General features: G+C 42.1%; 1 protein-coding gene and 1 non-coding gene across 9 annotated transcripts in view; both read left to right on the top strand.

Moving 5' to 3' along the window:
- The window catches only part of Specc1 (sperm antigen with calponin homology and coiled-coil domains 1), a 273509-nt gene that overhangs the window by 121967 nt on the left and 129904 nt on the right, over positions 1–21638 (top strand). Inside the window, exon 1 of one of the 8 annotated variants that reach the window (XM_048366747.1) lies at positions 13777–13955. The exons of the other annotated variants lie outside the window; for them this stretch is intronic. Within the exon in view, the coding sequence (XP_048222704.1) occupies positions 13916–13955 (40 nt within the window). The 5' untranslated portion in view covers positions 13777–13915. Of the gene's footprint in view, positions 1–13776; positions 13956–21638 lie in introns of those variants that run through there. 8 annotated transcript variants of the gene reach the window in all.
- LOC125366654 lies at positions 17615–17718 on the top strand. Its single transcript, XR_007213941.1, has one exon. It is a non-coding gene; the product is annotated as a U6 spliceosomal RNA (small nuclear RNA).

Here is a 21638-nt window from a genome sequence, read left to right as displayed (position 1 = left end):
TGATCACTAGGTCTCTTCACAACCCAGTCCTTTAAAAATCTGCTCACAGGCTGGAAATGTGGCTTAGTGGTAGAGTGCTTGCCTAGCATGCATGAAGCCCTGGGTTCGATTCCTCAGTATCACAAAAACAGAAAAAGCCAGAAGTGGCACTTTGACTCAAGTGGTGGAGTGCTAGCTGTGAGCAAAAGAAGCTCAGGGACAGTGCCCAGGCCCTGAGTTCAAGCCCTAAACTGGCAAAAAAAAAAAACAAAAAAAAATCTGCTACCATCAGGTTTGATATTTAGCTCTTCCTCTTTTAGTAGGTAAACATTTAAATTTTTGTTCATTTAAAAAAATAAATAGGGGCTGGGGATATGGCCTAGTGGCAAGAGTGCTCACCTCGTATACATGAAGCCCTGGGTTCAATTCCTCAGCACCACATATACAGAAAATGGCCAGAAGGGGCGCTGTGGCTCAAGTGGCAGAGTGCTAGCCTTGAGCAAAAAGAAGCCAGGGACAGTGCTCAGGCTCTGAGTCCAAGGCCCAGGACTGGCCAAAAATAAATAAATAAATAAATAAATAGCATAATTCACAGTGGAAAGTTTAGTCCTGTCCCTTTGGCAAGCTAGCCAGGGCACTGAAGATGTACAATTGGAATCTTTCTAGAGCTACTCAATGTGGAGAAGCAAATATCTCTCCCGCTTCCTTCCCATACAAAGGACCGTAAATAGGGACACACCCTTCTGTACTTGTACTTTTCTTTTAAATGCAAGCAAGATAGTAGACACTGGTAGCTCCAGCACTCAAGAGGATAATTGAGCCCCAAAGTTCAAGACAAGTCTAGGCTTCATAGCTAGGACCCTTCCCAAAGCAAGCAAGCAAAGCAAGATTGTGTTCTGGAAAAAATCAACTCTGGTTTCTGTCTCTCAATACCTGTGTCTTAAGTTGTTTGTTATTATTCACAGCAGTTCATTACTACAAACACAAGGCCTGGAATTTCCCTGGTCCAGGAAAGTGAACCTCACTGATGGTTTTTCTGAACTTCAGTTTCCTGTATCACTAAGATTTGACAATAGTGATATGCCTGAGAGAAAATAGAATTATAATCAATGCTGAGAGAACATTGGGAGGCTTTTGCCTTTTTTTTTTTTTAAGATTTCAGTTTTGCTACATAGTGGACTGAAACATAGCTGGCCTCAAACTTGCAGCCTTTCACCTTAGCCTCCCAAGTACTGGGATTACAGATGTCCAGCTCTGTCTTTACCATTTTAAACCACCTTGTTCCTTCTCAAGATGTGCTTCCCAGACCATTAGCTTAGAGGTTTCTGCCAACTCCTGTTTTACCAAGGCTACTTGTCTTATGTTCAGTTATTATCCAGGTATTCGTGTTTACTTGAGTACCCCAAGAACATCACACTGGATTTCCAGGAACCTCCTCCTTTCACTTCCAGTCAGAATTGGCTACTGATTCGGAGTCAGACTCAACATGCCGAGGATTTTCTAGCCTCCCTGGTAAAATGTCATGTGTGCCTTGGGGCCAGCTGCTTAGTTTTCTGGCTTCCTCTCTTACCATGTATAATTGGGAACTTTGGGGGCCAGTTAGTTGAAAATGTTTGTTAAATCATAATTTTTTTTTTGCCAGTCATGGGGCTTAAACTCAGGGTCTGAGCACTGTCCCTGGCTTCTTTTTGCTCAAGGCTACCACTCTGCCAGCTTGAGTCACAGCACCACTTCTGGCTTTTTCTATATATGTGGTGCTGAGGAATCAAACCTAGGGCATAATGTATATGAGGCAAGCACTCTTTCCAGTAGGCCATATTCCCAGCCCAGAATTCTTTTTTTTAAGGAAAAAATTGCACCATTCACTATTAGAGTTGCTTCACATCTTTCCATATTGATAATGAATGTTCTTTGACTTCCATGGTCTATGATTTCTAGCTTTAGTTGTTTAGTTTTGTAAAATATGAGCAAGAATATTGATACTTAAGATGATTCCATACCTAATCTTCACCTAATACTAATCCTTACCTAATCTTTTATAGAGCTACTGGCATTTTCAGTGGTTCAATCCATTCATTTGTGGCTCCTGAAAAATATCCCTCCCTCCCTCCCTCCCTCCCTCCCTTCCTCCCTCCCTCTCCTTTCTCCCTCACTCCCTCCCTTCTCCTCCCTCCCTTCCTTCCTACTTCCTGCTCTCCCTATCTCACCTCTCTCAGTTCATTGGCTTATGTAATAATTAACTTATGCAGATAAAATACAAGCATAAACAGGTTTGGGGACACATGCTCCTGACTCTCAATGTACAGTCAAACCAGCACTGGGAGTAGCAGTGCTCCTGTATCTTTGGGAAGATGACACTTCACTGGTCAAAAGTTTTCATCTTGCTGAGAGTATCTGTCAGTGTGTCTGATGACATGGGAATACCCTGGCTATTCTGGTGGGTTGGCTATGTGAGAAATGTTAAGTGGAAGGTGCAAAAGAGAAAAGCTGAGGAGCACCGGATGTCTTCCTGAGCCTTAGCTTTCACCAGACTCTTCTCCGCTCCACAACCTTCAAGGCTCTTCACCAGGTAAGGCACCAAGGGTACCCGCTTGCCTTGACTCACATGATCCAATGCCTTATCTCTTGCCCTTGTTGTGACTTTTGTAGACAATTAGCCTTTCAGTGAGGTGACAAGGCCTAATTTGCCTTGCTTGTTCAGGATGGGAATGCCCATTCTGGGGGCCCCCCACCCCTACTCTGCAGACACCAACAGAAATGCTGTTCTCAATGTTCTTGAGCAGCACCTGCTTCAAAAGGCCTTTCTGGAGCAACTCCCACAGGATTTGCATTTTCCTTTTAAAATCTCCAGCAGTACCATATTCCCATTTGTTAGGATACTCTCCACATCCCACCCTGTACTGCCTAGTTACCCTTGGTTGCTTTTAATTGAACCTGGTTCAGTAACCAGGCACCTCTCAGGTCAGAGGACCCCTCTCCCCTTCCTTCCCCTTATCTTCTCTTCCTCAAAGCCTGTGTACTTTCAGCCTTCATTCCCAGCAGGCAAAGCACCCAGGGCTTCAGTTATATTAATAGATTCAAAGTAAGAATGGGGCTGTTTTTAGTGTGGAAAGAATACAGCCTAGAAAGCGCTTGTAATTTATCTCTTGATCTTAAAACACACACACACACACACACACACACACACACAAATATCTTTATTGAAGAATAACTTACATACCATAAAATTTATCCATATAAAATATATTGATCCAGTGATATTTAATAAAGTAAATGCATTACAGCTATCATCACAAATGGGTTTAAAAACATTTGTCTCTCTCCCTCCCCAGATCTCTCCTTCCCTTTCTAGTCTGTCTGTTTCTATGATGAGCTCCAGGCAACCACTAATCTGCTTATCACCCTCACATTGAACCTCTTAGATTTTCCCGCCACTTTTTTCATAGTTTGGCATGTTTTCTAGACCAATCTGCAAGCTGTTTACCTAAGGAACTCAGAGTCTGACTCAGTTACATGGCTTTGTTACCTTTCCCTTTACTCTTTCTCTTCAGTTTCACTTGGCTTGCTTTGTTGTGGGAACTCAGTCCTTGTTCAGTAAATTGGCCTTTGGCTTCATAAGAAAGTTGAGCTTTTTTTCCTCCTTCAGAATATGGAAAACTTGAATAGTGTCATGTACAAAATAGGTATTGACTATTACTTACTGAATAAAGGAATTTAAGTTCTTCTAAGTCATGGAAATAGCTTGTCTTCTGTTATATTGAGCTTAGTACACATAAAACCACTTTATTACTTTTAGTACTATATGGTATTTTCTTTTTTTTAATTTTTTAATTTAATATTTTATTTTCAGTTTTTGATAAGAAAATGGCATTGTTTTTTATTTAAATGAGTTATGCTTGATAGCTTAAAGAGTGCATAGCAAAGGAATGTCCTAGAAAGTAAAACAGAATGTGATCTAGCATTCTCATGTCTGGTATATACCCAAAAGAATTGGAAGAAGGGACTCTAATGAAATGTGCAGCAACATCTAAAAGTGTCCCTGGCTTCTCTTTGCTCAAGGTTAGCACTCTGCCACTTGAGTCACAGCACCACTTCTGGCCATTTTCTGTAATGTGGTGCTGGGGAATCGAACCCAGGGCTTCAAGTATACGAGGCAAGCGCTCTTGCCACTAGGCCATATCCCCAGCCCCTGAGGATCCCATTTTTGAAGCCAGCAGTGGCAGGAAAGTCCATGATATTCTTATTTCCAATTAAGCACCCAAGAACTGGAAGTGGAGTTGTGATTCAAGTGGTAGCATGCTTGAGCAGAAAAAGCTAAGGAATAGCATCCAGGCCCCAGTACCAGCATGTGTGTGTGGTGTGTGTGTGTGTGTGTGTGTGTGTGTGTGTGTGTGTGAATGTGAGAGAGAGAGACAGACAGAGACAGAGACAGAGAGACAGAGAGAGACAGAGAGAGAGGGAGACAGAGAGAGAGGGAGACAGAGAGGGAGACAGAGAGAGAGAGGGAGAGAGACAGAGAGACAGCCAGACAGACAGAGACAGAGAGAAAGGAAGAGGCAATAGGAGGTTCCTCATGAAGTTGTGCATGGGTGGCTGGATTGCTGTAGCTGAGTTTCTCAGGTTTGGGAAAAGAAAAACTAAAGAGCATGCACTGAATTCATTGAGATTCCTTGCTTTGAAAAAGGTGCTGCAGGGCTGGGATATGGCCTAGTGGCAAGAATGCTTGCCTCATATACATGAGGCCCTGGGTTCGATTCCTCAGCACCACATATACAGAAAATGGCCAGAAGTGGCGCTGTGGCTCAAGTGGCAGAGTGGCTAGCCTTGAGCAAAAAAGCAGCTAGGGACAGTGCTTAGGCCCCTGAGTTCACGGCCTAGGACTGGCAAAAAAAAAAAAAAAAGAAAAAGGTGCTGCATTCCTGTGAGGCTCAGAAATAAATAAAACATTGTAGTGGGGACAAAGGTCAATTTGTAGTAAATGACTAGAACCAGAAAAATACCATTGTGACTGGTAACATGACCCCCTTTTGTACCTCTAAACTTTTCCATTCTAGGGAAACATGGTTGCGAAAAATGCGCAGGTAGAAATTCAGACTGCAAGATAGTCAGCCTTCGGAGTAGCTAGGATTATAGGCATGAGGCACCAGAACCCTGTAGATCATAACTTCAAAAATAATTTAAAGATTATCTTTTAGATAAATGAGTGAAATAATAGAAGTTCCCATAGATCTCCATTTTGCATCTTGAAATAGTGTGGTACATTTCCAGTGAGTCTACCTGAGACTATAATTTACATTAGGGTTCATGTTTGGTGTTACACATTCTGTGGGTTTTGCATATTGTACAATTGTTTAGTGGAATGTGTCTTTGACATTATTATTGTACAGTCTCACAAGCTTCTTGTGCCACACTTTTTCATTCCTCCCTCCCAAATACCTGGCAGCCATGGTTTTTCCTGTCTCGGTTGTCCTGCCTTTTCCAAAATGTCTCATAGCTGAAATGATACAGTGCACAGCCTTGAAGACTGGTTTCTTTCACATAGATACTTCATGTTTGTTTTTTTCATGTCTTGACAGTCATTGTCTTTTTAGCACTAATATTCCATTGTCTGATGTGCCACAGTTTAGGACAATGTCACTGTTTTCTAATTTTTGCAGTTACAAATACAGCTGTGAATATCTGTGTGCAGATTTTTTTGTAGAAGTAATTTTTCTACTACATTTGGGAAAATATCACAGCATGAAATTGATGCTTCATATATAGGATATATGTAGTTTGTAAGAAACTGCTAGAATTCCAAAGTGGTTATACCCCTGTACTCACATGTATATCTGCACTCACATGAATGCATGAGAGTTTTAGTTGCATATGCCATTACTGTGGGCTTTCATCATGTGAATAGGTGAATAGTGGTATAGTCATAATTTAATAAAAATATGCAACTTTCAGGGCAGTGGTGGCTCACACCTGTAATCCTAGCTACCGGAGAGGCTGAGATCTATGATCGTGGTAGGAATTTAGCCAAGGAACACAAATCCTAGAGACTCTCATCTCCAAATTAACCAGCAAAAGCTATAACTGGAGGTGTGACTCAAGTGATAGAGCACCAGACAAGCAAACAAGCTAAGTGTGATGAGGTCTTGTGTTCAAACCCAGTATAGGCAATAAATTCATAAAAACCTTTACTTTTGTAAATACTTGCTAAAATATTTACTAATGATTTAGGATGTCTGAGATTTGCATTCAAAGTGATTGCCAGGGAGAAGTAGATGGTGGTAGATGAAACCAAATTGGCATGAATTCATAATAGTTAAACCTGAGTTACCAAGCACAATCATCATTTCTCTCTGTTTTCTTATTGGTTGAGTCTTTCAGTAAAAATTTAAATGAAAGTTTGATATTATGATATTGAGACAGTGGTACTTTGATTATTATACTAAAGTTAGGAGCTCTCATCTAGCATTCTTCAGTTTAAAACTTAGTTCTTAATAGTATTATGAGGAAAAACTGAATATATGCTGAATAATTGTATATATACAAGGGTTATTAGTGTTCTTCTGAGATAATGAAGAATCTTTGGCAATATAAGTGATTTTATTTGCACTTAAGAATTTCTGTGGGGGCTGGGGATATGGCCTAGTGGCAAGAGTGCTTGCCTCGTATACATGAGGCCCTAGGTTCGATTCCCCTGCACCACATATACAGAAAATGGCCAGAAGTGCGCTGTGGCTCAAGTGGCAGAGTGCTAGCCTTGAGCAAGAAGAAGCCCAGGGGACAGTGCTCAGGCCCTGAGTCCAAGCCCCAGGACTGGCCAAAAAAAAAAAAAAAATAAAAATTTCTGTGACTTTTTAAGTAAAAAACCCAAAAAATTACATGTGCACTAGAGTAAACATTAAATATGAACAACTTATAGATAAGGATATCGTCACCCTATCTACTATAGAAAACCACCCTTCATTGTGTGTGTGTGTCTGTGTATGTGTATGTGTGCACGCACATGTATGTGCTGGTACTGGAGCTGGACCACAGTCTAAATCCTAGCCCTTAATTTTTTTCACTCAAGGCTAACACTCTACCACTTAAGCTACAGTGCCACTTCTGGCTTTTTCTGTGATTAATTGGAGATAAGAGTCTCATGGACTTTCCTGCTTTGGCTGGATTCAAATCATAATCTCAGATCTCAGCCTCCTAAGTAGCTAGGATTACAGGCGTGAGCCTCCAGCTGGTGCAGAGGATCAAACCTAGGGCCTCACACATGCTCTGTTACTGAGTCACCTTCCTGTCCCATTGTTTCTGTTTTACAAGCATCACAAGCACCTTAGACATCAGCATTCTAGTCACAATGGAGCCATTGTGAGGCCATTAATCACTAGTCTGAGCATATGAACTCCACTTCCAGGTGGCTGAGATGAGCATAGATTGCTGATTCCTGTGACAGTTGGTTCTCATTGGCTCAGTATATGTGATTTATGTGACTGACATAGCCTGACCAGTCATTGTGTGCTGCTTTTTTTTTTTGGCCGGTGTATTGAGGCTTGAACTCATGCTCTGGCTTGCCTTTTTCACTTAAAGTTGGTGCTCTGCCACTTGAACCACATCTCATTTCTGACGTTTTTGCTGGTTAATTGGAAATAAAAAACTTGGATTTGTCTGTCCAGGCTGTCTTTAAACTTTAATCCTCAGAACTCAGCTTCCTGAGTAGATGGGCTTAAAGGTATGAGCCATCAGTACACTATCTCTTAAAGTTTTCTTTAGGCTGGGAATGTGACTTGGAGGTAGAGTGCTTGCCTAGCATGCATGAAGCCCTGGGTTTGATTCCTCAGCACTATATAAACAAAAAAAAAAAAGCCAGAAGTGGCGCTGTGGCTCAAGTGTAGAGTGCTGGCCTTGAGCAAAAAGAAGGCAGGGACCGTGCTCAGTTAGGCCCTGAGTCCCAAGCCCCAGGACTGCCAAAAATGAAAGGAAGGAAGGAAAGAAGGAAGGAAGGAAGGAAGGAAGGAAAGAAGGAAGGAAGGAAGGAAGGAAGGAGGAAAGAAAGAAAGAGAGAAAGAAAGAAAGAAAGAAGACAGGAGGAAAGAAAGAAGACAGGAGGAAAGAAAGAAGGAAAGAACATACAAAATTTCCTCTGGGTAGAACTGAAGTTTTTATAATAGTCTTCTCATTACAGTAACAGAATTTCTATAGATAACAAAGAATTCTTTAGAGATTTAAAATAATCATAGACTTTTTGTTTGAAAAATTAATATTTAAGCTGGGTACCAGTGGATCATACAATCCTACCTACCCATGAGGCTCATGTCTGAGGATCATGGTTAGAAGCCATCCTGGACTTCAAGTCCATGAGACTTGTTTCCAGTTAACTAAGAAAAAAAAAAAAAAAAAACAACCAGAACTGGAGCTATGGCTCAAGTGTAAGAGTACCAGCCTTGAGTGGAAAAAAGTTAAGTGAGAGCATAAGGCTCTGAGTTCAAGCCCCAATACTTGCAAAAAAAAAAAAAGAAAAGAAAAATATTTTACTCATATTGTAGGGCAAATAAGGAAGAATGGCATGTAAGAAGAATGGCTAAAATAGTGTAGTTACATGGAGAATAAGCAGGACAAGTGCTGGGAGGGAGATAGTACTGAATTCTGTCAGAGTGATGCCAGAGCAAGAATTTAAAAGATGATCTATTAGTATACATGGGTAGCTCTCAGAAAATACACAATCAAGCAGCTTAAAGAACATAAATTTATTTCTCACAATGCTACAGGCTGGAAGTCATATCACCGTACTAGCACAGTTGGGTTCTGGTGAAGGCTGTGCTTAAACAAATTCTCATTCTCATTGCATTTCTATATGATAGGGGTGTCCTTCTTTTAAAGCTACTAATCCTATTAGTAGGGTCTCACCCTGATAACTTCATTTAACTTTAACTGCCTCTTAAAAACCCTATTTCCAAGAACCTCACATTGAAGGTTAGAGCTTCAAACAGCCTTCTGGGTGGCAGGGGCAATTCAGGTCATAACCAATGAATAGGCATTTGCTGGGCATCCAAGTTATAGAAGAGAGTAGAGCAGATTTAAAATTACAGAGGCTTAAGGCATTAAATAGCTGCTCTCTGGGAAGTCTAATTGCTTAAGTTACTGGGATATAAAGTGGAAGGTGTGCTGCACTGTCAACAGATGAAGCTGCAACAGAACGGGTTGAACTGAGGCTCAAGATGATGAAGGATCTTATGTACCAGGCCTAAGACTTGAGGATCTCTTCTGAAAAGTACATGGAAGCCACAGGGAACTTTATAACCTGAGACAGATTTGCTTTTTGAAAAGTTGGGAGGAATGATATAATTCGAAACAAAAGTAGGCACTAGTGAGCAGGGTAAACAAATGGAATTTGCTCTTGTAAGAGAAAAGGGCTGTATTAAAGAGAAGACATAAGGCTGAAGGCTTGGCTCAAGTGCGGTGCTTCCCTTCCAGAATGAGGCCTTCAGTTCTAACCCCAGTGCTGCCAAATAAATTAAGTAAATAAATAAAGCAAGCCAGGAGAGGCAATCTGAACTACACTCATGACTGACTGCATAAGACAATGCGGTTGGGTTGGTGTTTTACTTGTCATGTGTTCATAAAGAGATACAATAAGCACTTGACTTTTTTTTTTTTTGCCTGTTTGCTTTTGTGTATTTTGGGGCTTGAATTCAGGGCCTGGGCACTGTCCCTGAGCTCTTTTGCTCAAGGCTAGTGCTCTACCACCTTGATCCACAGTGCCACTTCTGTTTTTTGAGTGGTTAATTGGAGATAAGAGTCTCACGGGGACTTTCCTTCTTGAGCTGGCTTTGAACCAAGATCCTCAGATTTCAGCCTCCTGAGTAGCTAGGATTACAGGTGTGAACCATTGGCACCTGGCTACACTTGACATTTTATAGAATTAATTACCAGGGGCTGGGAATGTGGCCTAGTGGTAGAGTGCTTGCCTAGCATACATGAAGCCCTGGGTTTGATTTCTCAGTACCACATATACACACAAAAAAAGCCAGAAGTGGCACTGTGGCTCAATTGGTATAATGCTAGTCTTGAACCAAAGAAGCCAGGTACAGTGTTCAGGCCCTGAGTTCAAGGCCCAGGACTGGCAAAAAAAAAATTACCAGTCCAACCTCTATGGATAAGTATATAATGTGCCTGTCTAATGAAGTTATGCCACTGTTGCAATGTGCACAAGCTCAGAATGACATTTCATAAATTGTAATTCTGGAAACAGAGGAGTCAATTACTTTCAGTTACATTTTTCACCTTTTAATAGAGTCATTGTCACATAGCATAGTGTTTGCTTTCAAGTAATTTTTTTTTGTATATGACAGTATTAGGACTTGAACTTAAGGCCTTTTGTTTTTCTTCAGCTTTTTGCTCAAAGTTGGCATTCTACTACTTGAGCCACACCTCTAGTCTTTTTGCTTCTTAACTGAAGATGAAATCTTACAGGTCTGCCCAGTCTGGGTTCAATCTGAGATCCTTCAAGTCTTAGCCTTCTGAGTAGCTAGGATTACAGACATGATGAGCCCACCAGTGCCTGGCCTTCAAGTAACTTTTAACTGTATATATATATTTGGTCTTTTCTGTTTTGGTACTGGGGATCAAACCCAGGACGTTGCACTTGCTGGGCAAGTGCTTTGCCACTGAGCTACATCCCAGCCCTCAAGTAACTTTATTTCACTTAACAATGGCTCCATGTATCAGAATAGTGCTGTTTAGTATGCAAGTGTGTATTTCTTAACAAAGAAAAAATAATTTGCTACTGTTGGTAAAATCTGTAGTAAGTTATTGTTTGTCTTTTACTGTGCCTGATTTAAAATTAAATTTTATTCTAAGTATGAATGTGAAGGAAAAACGATAGTATATATAGGTTCAATGATATCATCAGTTTCAGGGATCTCCTCCAGGTTTTGGAACATATCCCTGATGGCTGAAGGGGACTACTGTACTTAATGGCAATGTGTCACGGAACTCAGCAAAACACAGGAGTGTCTATATTGAAGGTCTGCTTTTCTATATAAGGTGGTGTGGTGAGCAAAGCACTTCATAATAGAATGGCATTTGAGCAGAGACCTACCTGGGAAGTGAGAGTGAGCCATAACATAGCTATCTGGGCAAGAGTGTTGTATTGTAGGGAGTGGGAACAGCAAGTGTAAAGGGCTGTAGGTGAGAAAATGTTTGGTTCATTTGAGGAATGGCAAGGAGACCTCTGAGATCAGGAAGGTGAGAGATAAGGATTTTTCAGGGACTTGGAGGCCATGGACTTTGACTTTTTCTGTGTGAGACAGACATCAGAGCATTGTTAAGTGGAGGTGCCATGAGGTGTGGCCTGATTTGAGCTAGATTTTAGAAGCATCACTCACTATTATGTGGAGAACAGAATATGCAGGGAGGGGTAGGAGAAGAGAGCCTGTTGGGAGACAATTGTAGTTATTCTGGCAGGAGATGACAGTGCAGGAAGTAAGAAGTCCTCAGATGTGGCAGCCTTTATGAAATGTGCACTGTATATTGACAGGCTACACTGATGTGGCATGTGAGGAGAATTGAGGTTGTTGGCCTGAGTCACGGGAGGAATGCAGTTTCCATTTATGGACAAAGAGAAGATAGAGGAGAAAGAAACTCTATTTAGTTCTTGTTGAAATGGAATTGCTGATTGGACGTGTAAGTGCAGTTATCAAGAGGAGGTGTTGAGAAAGCATGGTGACTTACACCTGTAATCCTAGTTACTTAGGCAGAGATCAGGAGGATAACAGTTTGAGCCAGACTGGGCAAAAAAACTTGCAAGATTCCTATTTCACCCAATAGCTCAGCATGGTAGCATGCACCTGTCATTCCAGATTTATGGGAAGTATAAACTGGTTGCTTTCCAAGCTGGCTTGGGCATACATGTGAGACCTTATTTTAAAAAAAAATTATCATCAACAACAACAAAAACAGCTAGGAGTGTAGCTCAAAGGGTAGAGCATCTGCCTAGTAAGTCCAAGACTTGTTCAAACCCCAATATTGCCCTCTCTGGAAAAAGGGCACTTAGATAAGTATGTCTGGAGTTCAGAGAGTGAACTAGATTGGAGATATATGGCATTTTGTTTTATTTATTTATTTTGTGTGCCAGTCCTAGGGCTTGAACTCAGGGTCTGGGTGTAGTCCCTAGCTTCTTTTGCTCAAGGCTAGTGCTCTACCACTTCATCCATAGCTTCACTTTTAACTTTTTGATAGTTAATTGGAGATAAAACCTTCCTGTCCAGCCTAGCTTCACCATGATCCTCAGATCTCAGCCTCTTGAGTAGCTAGGATTATAGGGGTAAGCCACCAGTGGCTGACCATTTTGCTTTATTTTAATTTTTGAGTTGACATATATTCATAATGTGAGAAGATTTCATTGTCATACATGAACACAGTATTCCTCCAAAAAATTTATCCTCCCATACTATTCCCACTCCTTTTTCCTCCCTTCCTTTTCAAAGCATTTAGTGGGTGTTTTTTGGTTTTTTTTTTGGTGTTTTTTTTGGCCAGTCCTGGGGCTTGGACTCAGGGCCTGAGCACTGTCCCTGGCTTCTTTTTGCTCAAGGCTAGCACTCTACCACTTGAGCCACAGCGCCACTTCTGGCCATTTTCTGTCGTTTTCATGTATATATGCGCATAAATGTATGGATGTGTATATATGTGTACATATGCACATATATGTAACATTTTATCTTTCTCATCGCCTCTCTAATCTTTTCCCCTTCCACCCTTCTCATAGATATATGTTAAAAACCACAGACTGAGAGATAAAAAAGGCTGAAAGTAGAGAGGTGCCTGGCTGAGTTTTAGGGTTTTCCAGAGTCTAGAGATCTAAGAGGTGTGGAGACCCAACAAAGGCAACTGAAAAGGTGGTGGACCACAAACTAGTAGAGTGTGGCATCCTGAAAAACCAAGTGAATACAACTTTAAGACTCAGAAAGTGATCTATGTGCCCTAAAAATTTGATAATCAGGTAATACAGACTAAAAGAATCAGTGTTAAATAATGCAGGAGGCAGAAACTCTCATCCTACTAATTATTTTGCTAGTCCTAAGCATTATCACTGCAAGGTTTAATGCTGAGTGTTTTCACTTTAAATTGAAAATTGCTCAAGGTGATCTTCCTAAATTAGTCATTTCTGACAGTGGCAATGGATCTCATGCTTATGATTGGCATGCACTTTTATTATTTCTGACAGTATTCCTTTTGGGTTGTAAGCAAGGCTTTGTCAGCATTGTTTTTCTTCTCTTCAACAGTTGTTTGTTCCACATTCATTCATTCATTCATACGTCCCCCAAAATATTTATTAAGCGTCTGCCTGGTACCAGCCCTCGGTTTTTGTCCTGTTATAATTTGACACAACCGCGCAAGGCCCTGCCTTTCCGGTGGCCCTTGGCTTCAGCCTTCCCGCAGTAGGGTTTTTCCAGCCTACCTGGTCCAGCTGCAGTGTGGGCGGGTGGAGGCTTGAAGTCGGTCAGCTGGTGCAGCCTTCCCACTGTCAGGAGCGGCCCTTGGACACTTAAGATCGACATGCAGATGAGGTGGGCGGGACACTGAAGATCGATATGCAGATGAAGTGGGTGGGCGGCATGCAGATGAGGTGGGCGGGCCGCGCCTGGAGGACAACGTGGAGTTGGTCCGGGTCAGTCGGGCGGAATGCAGATAAGGAGGCGGGTCTAATCAGGCGGGCAGAGTGGATTGGAGGGGGCGGGGAATATGCAGAGGAGGGGGCGTGTTCCGCCCGCGGGCGCGAGGAGCGGCTCTGCCGGCCGCCGCCGGGAACTGGAAGGCGCCTGGCTCTTTCTTTGACTGGAGCGGACCCGCGGACGCAGCTGCCTCACCCGTCCAAGCCGGCGCGCGCGCTGCGGCACAGTGGACACCCGGTCGGAGGCTCGCCAAAGTCGGCTGCTAGCTGAATCGGCTGAGCATGGGCAACCACTCTGGGCGGCCCGAGGATCCCGACTCAGGTTTGTGCTGTTGGCAGGGGTCGCGCCGCGCCCCCTCCTTGGCCAGGCGCCCTTCCCCCACCCGCCTCCCTGGCCGGCGGCCGCCGCGCTTCCCGCTGCGCCGCCGCGGAGTGGGGCGAGTGGAAAGGCGAAGTTCCCGGGATGTGATTCTTGCTTCTGGAATGCGCTGTTGGGGTTGTGAAATTACCTGTGCTCGCTCCGCGACCAGGAAATGCCACTCGCTGCAGACACGCACCTGGAAGTCCCGGGTCCCCCCGGACGCCGTGGGGCGGGCAGGGGCGGGCAGGCCGGGCGGGCGCTTGGAGAGGTTTCTGGTTGGGGTCTCGTGTGCAGGCTTAGCTGTGACCCCCACCGCACCCTACCCCTCCCCCCTTCTCTGCAGCGGGACGGGGTCGCCTGTGCTGCCAAGGCAGTTCTCGAAGACTCGCTGGCATTTGCGAGGAAAATTGGGGCTCGGCAGTGGCTTTCAGGCTCATTGTCCCTTTTTGCAGAGCATCATTTGCATAGCATAGACTTTCTGGAGTCCCGTGGAAGGTGGCGACCCGTCAGCTGGTTTGTTACTCATACTCAGACCAGGCGCGCTTGATTGTGACTATTTCTTCCCCCAAAATAAGCCGTGCTTTTTCTGGGATGCTAGAAACTTCACTGGGTGTCAGGTTTTTATTTCCTCAGAAATGATGTGAGCTTGGTGGAGAGACAGCTGGGCGCTGGTTTTCATCAGCGGGTCCATCTTTCTGGACTTGGCACCGATTTAGATGCTGATAACCACGGGGTGTGTTTGAAAACAAGACAGAACATTTCTGTAGTGTCAGGAAAAGTGAATAGGGTTTGATTTAGCTTCACAAATGGCATCTTGGCTATTGCAAAGAGATGGCTGACCTGATGCTGGCAGGTGAGCAGTCAGAACTCGTGAAGTTTTGTTTTGTTTTCCAAAGGAGTAATTTTTCCGTTTTAATTCGAAGAAGGAAATTGAGGCCCCTGAGGTGTAGTGATTTGTCTCAATGACATCCCTTGCTTTAGGAGCAGTGCTCTAATTATAAACTTGGTTTGCCTTAGTCTCAGTCCATGGCTCTTTCACTTATGTCCCAGCCCCTGAGCTGCTTGTCTTGCCCATACCCTTGGATCTGGGTGGGCGAGATGCCTCCTTGGCACTTGGGGCACCGTGGATGTCTACAGCAACTAAGATGGAAATTTTTGAAAGCTACACAAGAACACTGTGATGAAAAATTTTAGGGATGGGGCTCCCAACCAAACTTATTTGCACAGAGTAAGAAAATAAGAATAATATATTGGTTATTCTGCATTAATCCTGTTGATAAACTATTAGATAAAGGATATGTAATACTTTTAAATACATCCTTGTTAGTGTCCAAGAACTGTGAAAAAATCCTACTATTTCCTTTGTCTTAAAATTGTGAGACAGCTTACTGTTAAGTTAGTGCTTTTAAGAGTTATCTGGATGCTTGCACTACAATCTCCAAGTGACCTGCCATTTTAAAGCACTCTAAGGACTAGGGAATTAAAAGATATATTTACTCCAGTGACTTACTTGTGTTTTTGAGGGATGGTTTGCTTGTTGTTTGTGTTTTGCAGTGCTGGAAATGGAGCCCAGGGACCCCAGCATGCTAAGCATGTGCCCCTGAGCTCCATCCTGGCCCTTTATTATGGTTTTTAAAGAACACATATAATTTGAGGATGTGAACTCAGTCTGATTTGTTGTGTGTAAAGATAGTTGATTGGAAATCTTGGTAACGATTTTAAATTCTGGGCTCTTGGCTGAAAAGAGGAGTATAATTCCAACTAGTTTATCTTAGTGCTATGATAAAACACTAGGATTTAACAAGGAGGTTATGGATGGTAGAGTTTTGTTGCCATGGGGGCTGAGACAGGATGGGTAACATCCCCACCCCCACCCCACCCCTGCTAGTTGGTCCATTAGGCCAGAATTTGAACAAGTACTTCAAACAAGGGGACCAAAGATGAGTGGAATGGTGTGGGGGAAGCAGGGAGGCTGCATGAAGAATGCAGCACACAGGTTTGGATGTCCAGTGGTTCCTGTGCTGTGCTAGTTGTGTTTGAGAGCAGATGCTTCATTCAGATTAGGATTTCATGAAGTTTGTTAGGGAGTGAATCCCAAGAAAGATGAAAGGGGAAGCAGAATGGGCAAGAAAAGCCCTCAGACCATGATGCAGATCCCACACTTTTGAAGAGAAGAGACTGCAGTAGGTTCTCTGGGGGAGCCTCACACAATAATGTAGATCTGGTGAAGCCTGACCAGCTAATCAGTGCCATTACCCATTAGAAGAGCCCAAGGTTGGGCATAAATGCCTGCTCTAAGTCCTCCTGGTGTGAGAAGTCATGGGCTGGAGGCTGCCTGGGAAGAATGTAATGTCATGCACTCAAGCCTAGTGGAGTTCTGGAATCTTGGTAACCCTAACAGCCAGAGGTTGTCTGAACTATACTCCTTGCAATTGGCTAACAATTTTCTTCTGGATCCCAGAAACACTCCATGTCTGGCTGCCATAGTATTTGAGATGTTTGGGCAGGAAGGGTTTATTTAAAGGGTAAAATCCCTCTCTGAGATCCGTCTGCTGGCTTCAGAGGGTTGGTCTGAACCCCCTCTCTCTCAGGTGGAACCTCCTCCCCCTTCAGAGGTATGTTCAGGAAGCAAGTGATTCTTAGCTGCTGCTTTCCTAACACTGAAGTTTGCTGCAGTGACAGCAAGGTTCCTCATTGGTGGTGTCTGTGAACTTCTGGATTGGGTCATTGTGTCTTATTGTGGTACTGCAGGATGGTAGGAGAAATGAAGTAAAAGACATGAAAAGGTCCATATGTAAAGGCTGCTAAAGAGAGCAGGTTCCAGTCAACTACCTAGCAGGCCCTATTGTATAGCCTTTCTTTCAATTTCCAGCCAGGTAGTTGCGCCTGCATTATCTAAAATGGTTGCTGTTTGTTCAGTCTGAGTAGTTAAAAAGCATCTGGGTGAAGGGTCCACCTGGAGTTGTACTGACCCAGAGGGGAGGGCTGCCATTTTGCAGTTTTGCCTTTTTATATTCATGCAAATGTGCAGGGTGCTAAAGGAGGCCTTAGAAAAGTGAGTTTAGAAGGCCTTCTACTTCTGTCTCAGTATTAGCTGAGATGGCAAGTTCTATTTGTTATAGATTTACTATTTGTTTTACATTCACATGTATATGCTTTAAAAGTGTAGCTGGGTACCAGTGGCTCACACCTTTAATCCTAGCTACTCAGGAGGCTGAGATCTGAGGATTGGGGTTTGAAGCCAGCCCAAGCAGAAAAGTCCCCATGAGACTCTTATCTCCAATAAACTACTAAAAAATAAAAATAAAAAAAAAGCTAGAAGTGGTGCTGTGGCTCAAGTGGTAGGGCACTAGCTCTGAGCATGGAGAAGCTCAGGGTTAGAGAGCCCAGGCCCTGAGTTCAAGCCCCAGGACCAGCAAAAAAAAGAATATAAATAATATGAAACCAAAGTTACATTTTGAATTCACATTTTGAATTAACTATAGTTTAGGCTAACTATGGTAACTGTTGAATCTCCAGAATAATCATCTAAAATAGTGAAGGTTTATTTCTCTCACAAGTTACACTCTACTGTGAGTTGGGGAGTATTGGGACAGCTTTTGGAGTTGTTAAGAAAATCAGTGCTTGCTTCGGCAGCACATATACTAAAATTGGAACGATACAGAGATTAGCATGGCCCCTGCGCAAGGATGACACGCAAATTCGTGAACCGTTCCATATTTTAAGTACATTCCTTTCTGTTGTATTTTGTCCTGTAACTGAAGTATAGTAATTATTTTATGGAAATGTTAGCACTTCTGTACCAACTTTGAATAAAATGAAAAATTAAAAAAAAAAAAAGAGAGAGAATCAGGTGGCAGATAGTTCAGTATATGGCTCCCAGGTTGCCGTGGATTTGCCTGCAGTCAAGAGATGAGGGCATGTGGAGGATCAGGTTTTAGGGGTCAGGCCTAGAAGTAGCACATGCCATTCTACCCACATTCCACAGGCCAAACTCAGTTAAACAGCCCCAGAGGGACACTAACGCCTGGGAAGTGTCTCTGCAGTTTCTTTGCTTAACCAGCCTGCCTCTTCAAATGTGTTTGGCCACCTCCTATCTTTGAGGCTTTGGGAAGGTCATTTAAATTCTTGAAGGCCCAAGTTCTTCACTCAGGTAATAGCAGTATAACCTATTTTGTAGGGTTGCTATGATTCATAGTTTAAACTGTACTGAGGGTTAGGCCATTCAGAGGAAAGTACCCAGTAAACTTTAGTAGCTTTGGAGCTTCTGACTTAATGTCTTTACTTGACCTGGTTCCTTCCTACATTTGTTACTTGCTATATGATCCTGTATTGCCAAAGGTATGTTATTATAAACCCGTGTGTGTGTGTGTGTGTGTGTGTGTGTGTATGTGTGTTTTCCTCTTGATACTAGGGTTTGATTTGCTAGGCAAGAACTCAATCCTATGAGCCATACTTCCAGCAAACCTTTATATGTTGTAATACTTTCTTCTGTCTTTTCCTTGACTTAATTGTTCAACTATATTGTCTATTCCAAAAATTTTCTTAGCTTTATATTTCATTTTATTCATAATATGAGATTAGGTGGAGGGGAGAGGAATAGCCTGGTGAGTTTGAGCAGAAGTCAATAACTTCTGTTGTCATTAGTTTTCAGTTTCAAGAATTCATCATCGTTTTTACAATGTTCACTGAGAGAAGATTAAAGTATGATTTTTCCCCAGAAATCTATTTTGTTCCATAGAAACATTTCAGGGTATTTGGGAGAGATATACTTTGGAAAATGCACTTTTCTTTGAATAAGTGATATCTACATCAGAGGTCAATAATAAGACATAGGTAAAAGAATAAGAAGTAGTCATATAACCTGTTACTGTATAGTTAGTAAGTATGAGTAGGTTAAACTGTCCATAAAAAATTTCCTTCAGCAGATTTAACAGAAGAACAAACAAAGGAGCTAATAAAAAACTAGTTCTTTTAGTTTCTAAGATCAACATAAACATTCTACTTATAAATCCAGTATGGTGTAATAATCACCTTTTAAAGGTCTTTAATTAATAGTCCATTTAATACGTAAGCTTTGCTAATGAATTTTAAGCATTTAGAATTGTATTTATTGATTTTAATATATAGGTTCCTGTTAAAGTCGTACTGAGAAATCTAGTTACTTAAGTCTTATGAATATAATGATTATTCTAATAAACATGGTGATTCTCAAGTACTCTTATATACTCCAGAACATTCATATATTCTCCCCTTCATGTTCATCTGTAGATGCACACTTTTAAGTAAAAATCACAAATTGATACTCAGTTGCATATTATATATTGGAACTACAAGATGATCTGTAACTCTCTAGTAGATCCAATTCTCTTAAACATTAAATATACAACTCTGAAATAATGCAATTTTAATATGATATACTATCATATGTCATTAATACCATTGTGCTTAATTCCTTTTTTAACATACATTGGTTGTATAATGGCAGATTTCATTATGACATTTCCATTCATATATACAATATATTGCAATCACTTTTTTTGGCCAATCCTGGGTCTTGCACAGGGCCTGAGCACTGTCCCTGGCTTCTTTTTGCTCAAGGCTACCACTCTGCCACTTGAGCCATAGCGCCACTTCTGGCCATTTTCTATATATGTGGTGCTGAGGAATCGAACCTAGGGTTTCATGTATATGAGGCAGGCACTCTTGCCACTAGGCCATATTCCCAGCCCTTCCAGTCACAATTTCAAGAGGTATCATTGTTTGGTTTTCATTATTTCTGACCATTTCTTGCAACCATATCAATTCCCTTTAAGCCTTGTTAAACCAACACTTCTAGAACTTACCCTTTCCTAACAAAGCCTATTTAAAATATTTCTCTACTTGTTTGTTATATTTATTAATATTAATAATATTATTTTTAAACTTTTTGGGGCACTACTCGGGTTTGAATTCAGGTCTTTGTACTTTATCACTGAGCCATTCCTCTAGCTTTTTTTTTTTTTCTTGTCGGTTGTAGGGCTTGAACTCTGGGCCTGGGCCCTGTCCCTGAGCTTTTTCCATTCAAGGCTAGTACTCTACCACTTTGAGCCACAGTACCATTTCTGGTTTTCTGGTGGTTAATTGGACATAAGAGTCTCATGGACTTTTCTTCCCTGGCTGGCTTCAAACTGCAAACTGTGAGTTCAAATACTCCCAGATCTCAGCTTCTTCAGTAGTTAGGATTACAAACAGGCTTGAGCCATCAGTGTCCAGCTTACATGAACTCTTAAGCAGGGGTCTTATCAGGAATGGAAAGCAGTTGCTGTCCAGGATGGCAATGCTAGTGGAAATGGGGGAGTGTGAGTGGAAAAGGTAAAGGAAGTGAATATGACCAGAATACTTCTGTGAAAATGAAATAGTGAAGCTTGTTGAAAGAGGAGGAGGAAGGTGAGGGCAAGTGACGGAGTGAGTCTACGTTACATTATATGCATAGATAGGCATGTCAAAGTGAAACCTCCTTGTACAACTAATTGATGATAATTAAAAACACAAAGAGGTCTCCTGAACTTTTTTGCCTGAGCTGGCCTTTTTATTTCAGCCTCCCAAGTAGTTAGGAATTCAGGTGTGAGCCACTGGTACCTGGCTTCTACTTGTTCTTTCTATAATTAAAATATGTTTACACTAGTGTTTTATTTCAAATAATATGGGGATTTTTTCCCAGATGATTTTTGGGGTTCAGTCCTCAGTGTGCTGATTTTTATTGTTGTTTTGTCATTGTTACTATGCAGCTTTAAATTGCATCAAACCTCACAAGCATGTACTACCAGGCCTGGCTTAGTGAATTTCCTCCCTCCTTTCCTTCCTTCCCTCTCTCCCTCTGCTGGTACTGGGGTTTGAACTCAGGGTCTTGAGCTTTCTAAGCAGGTAGGTGCTCTACCACTTGAGCCTCATCTCCATCCCTTTTTGTTCTAGTTGCTTTTGAGATAGAATCTTGCTCTTTGCCCAGGTCATTGACTGGGGATCTTCCTAGTTATGCTTCCTGCCTTAGTGGAGATAACAGAAGTGTGCCACTATGCTCAGGTTTTTCTGGAGATATGGGAGTATTTGAACTTTTTTTGCCGGCTGGCCTGGAGCCACTATATTCTCCATCTCAGCTTCCAGAGTAGGATGACAGGAGCACATCAGCTATCTTGCTTTTTTTTATTATTATTATTTTTAATGGGTGAATTTTATCCCAGGTTTCAGCTATTAGTGCAAGCCTCTTTTGCTTTGGTTGAACATACTTGGTTTGAACATAAACAGGGAACATCTGTGCATGATAAATTTTTTCAACCTTTATCTAAGGATATTTGTATTTTTCCCTCACTCATTATTGATAGATATCTATATTCAAAATCTTTATAATCTCTAGATAACATGGACTTCAAAACTTGAATTAGAAGGGTATAGTAGAACACACCTGCAATCTGACCTACTGGAGAGGTAGAGATAGGTAGACTCTCAGACTGAGACCCACTGGGCAGGGGCCCAGGGACAGGGGGGTGGGAGACCCTACCCTAAAACTAAAGCAAAAAAAACTAGGATTGTGGCTCAAGTGATGGAGCACCTGCCCAGCAGCTGTGAGGCTCTTGAGTTCAAACCAGGGGCTTGAATATGTTTTGA

Source organism: Perognathus longimembris, chromosome 17 (genome assembly GCF_023159225.1).
Source record: "Perognathus longimembris pacificus isolate PPM17 chromosome 17, ASM2315922v1, whole genome shotgun sequence".
NCBI lineage: Eukaryota > Metazoa > Chordata > Mammalia > Rodentia > Heteromyidae > Perognathus > Perognathus longimembris.
This window is presented reverse-complemented; position numbering and strand designations above follow the sequence as displayed.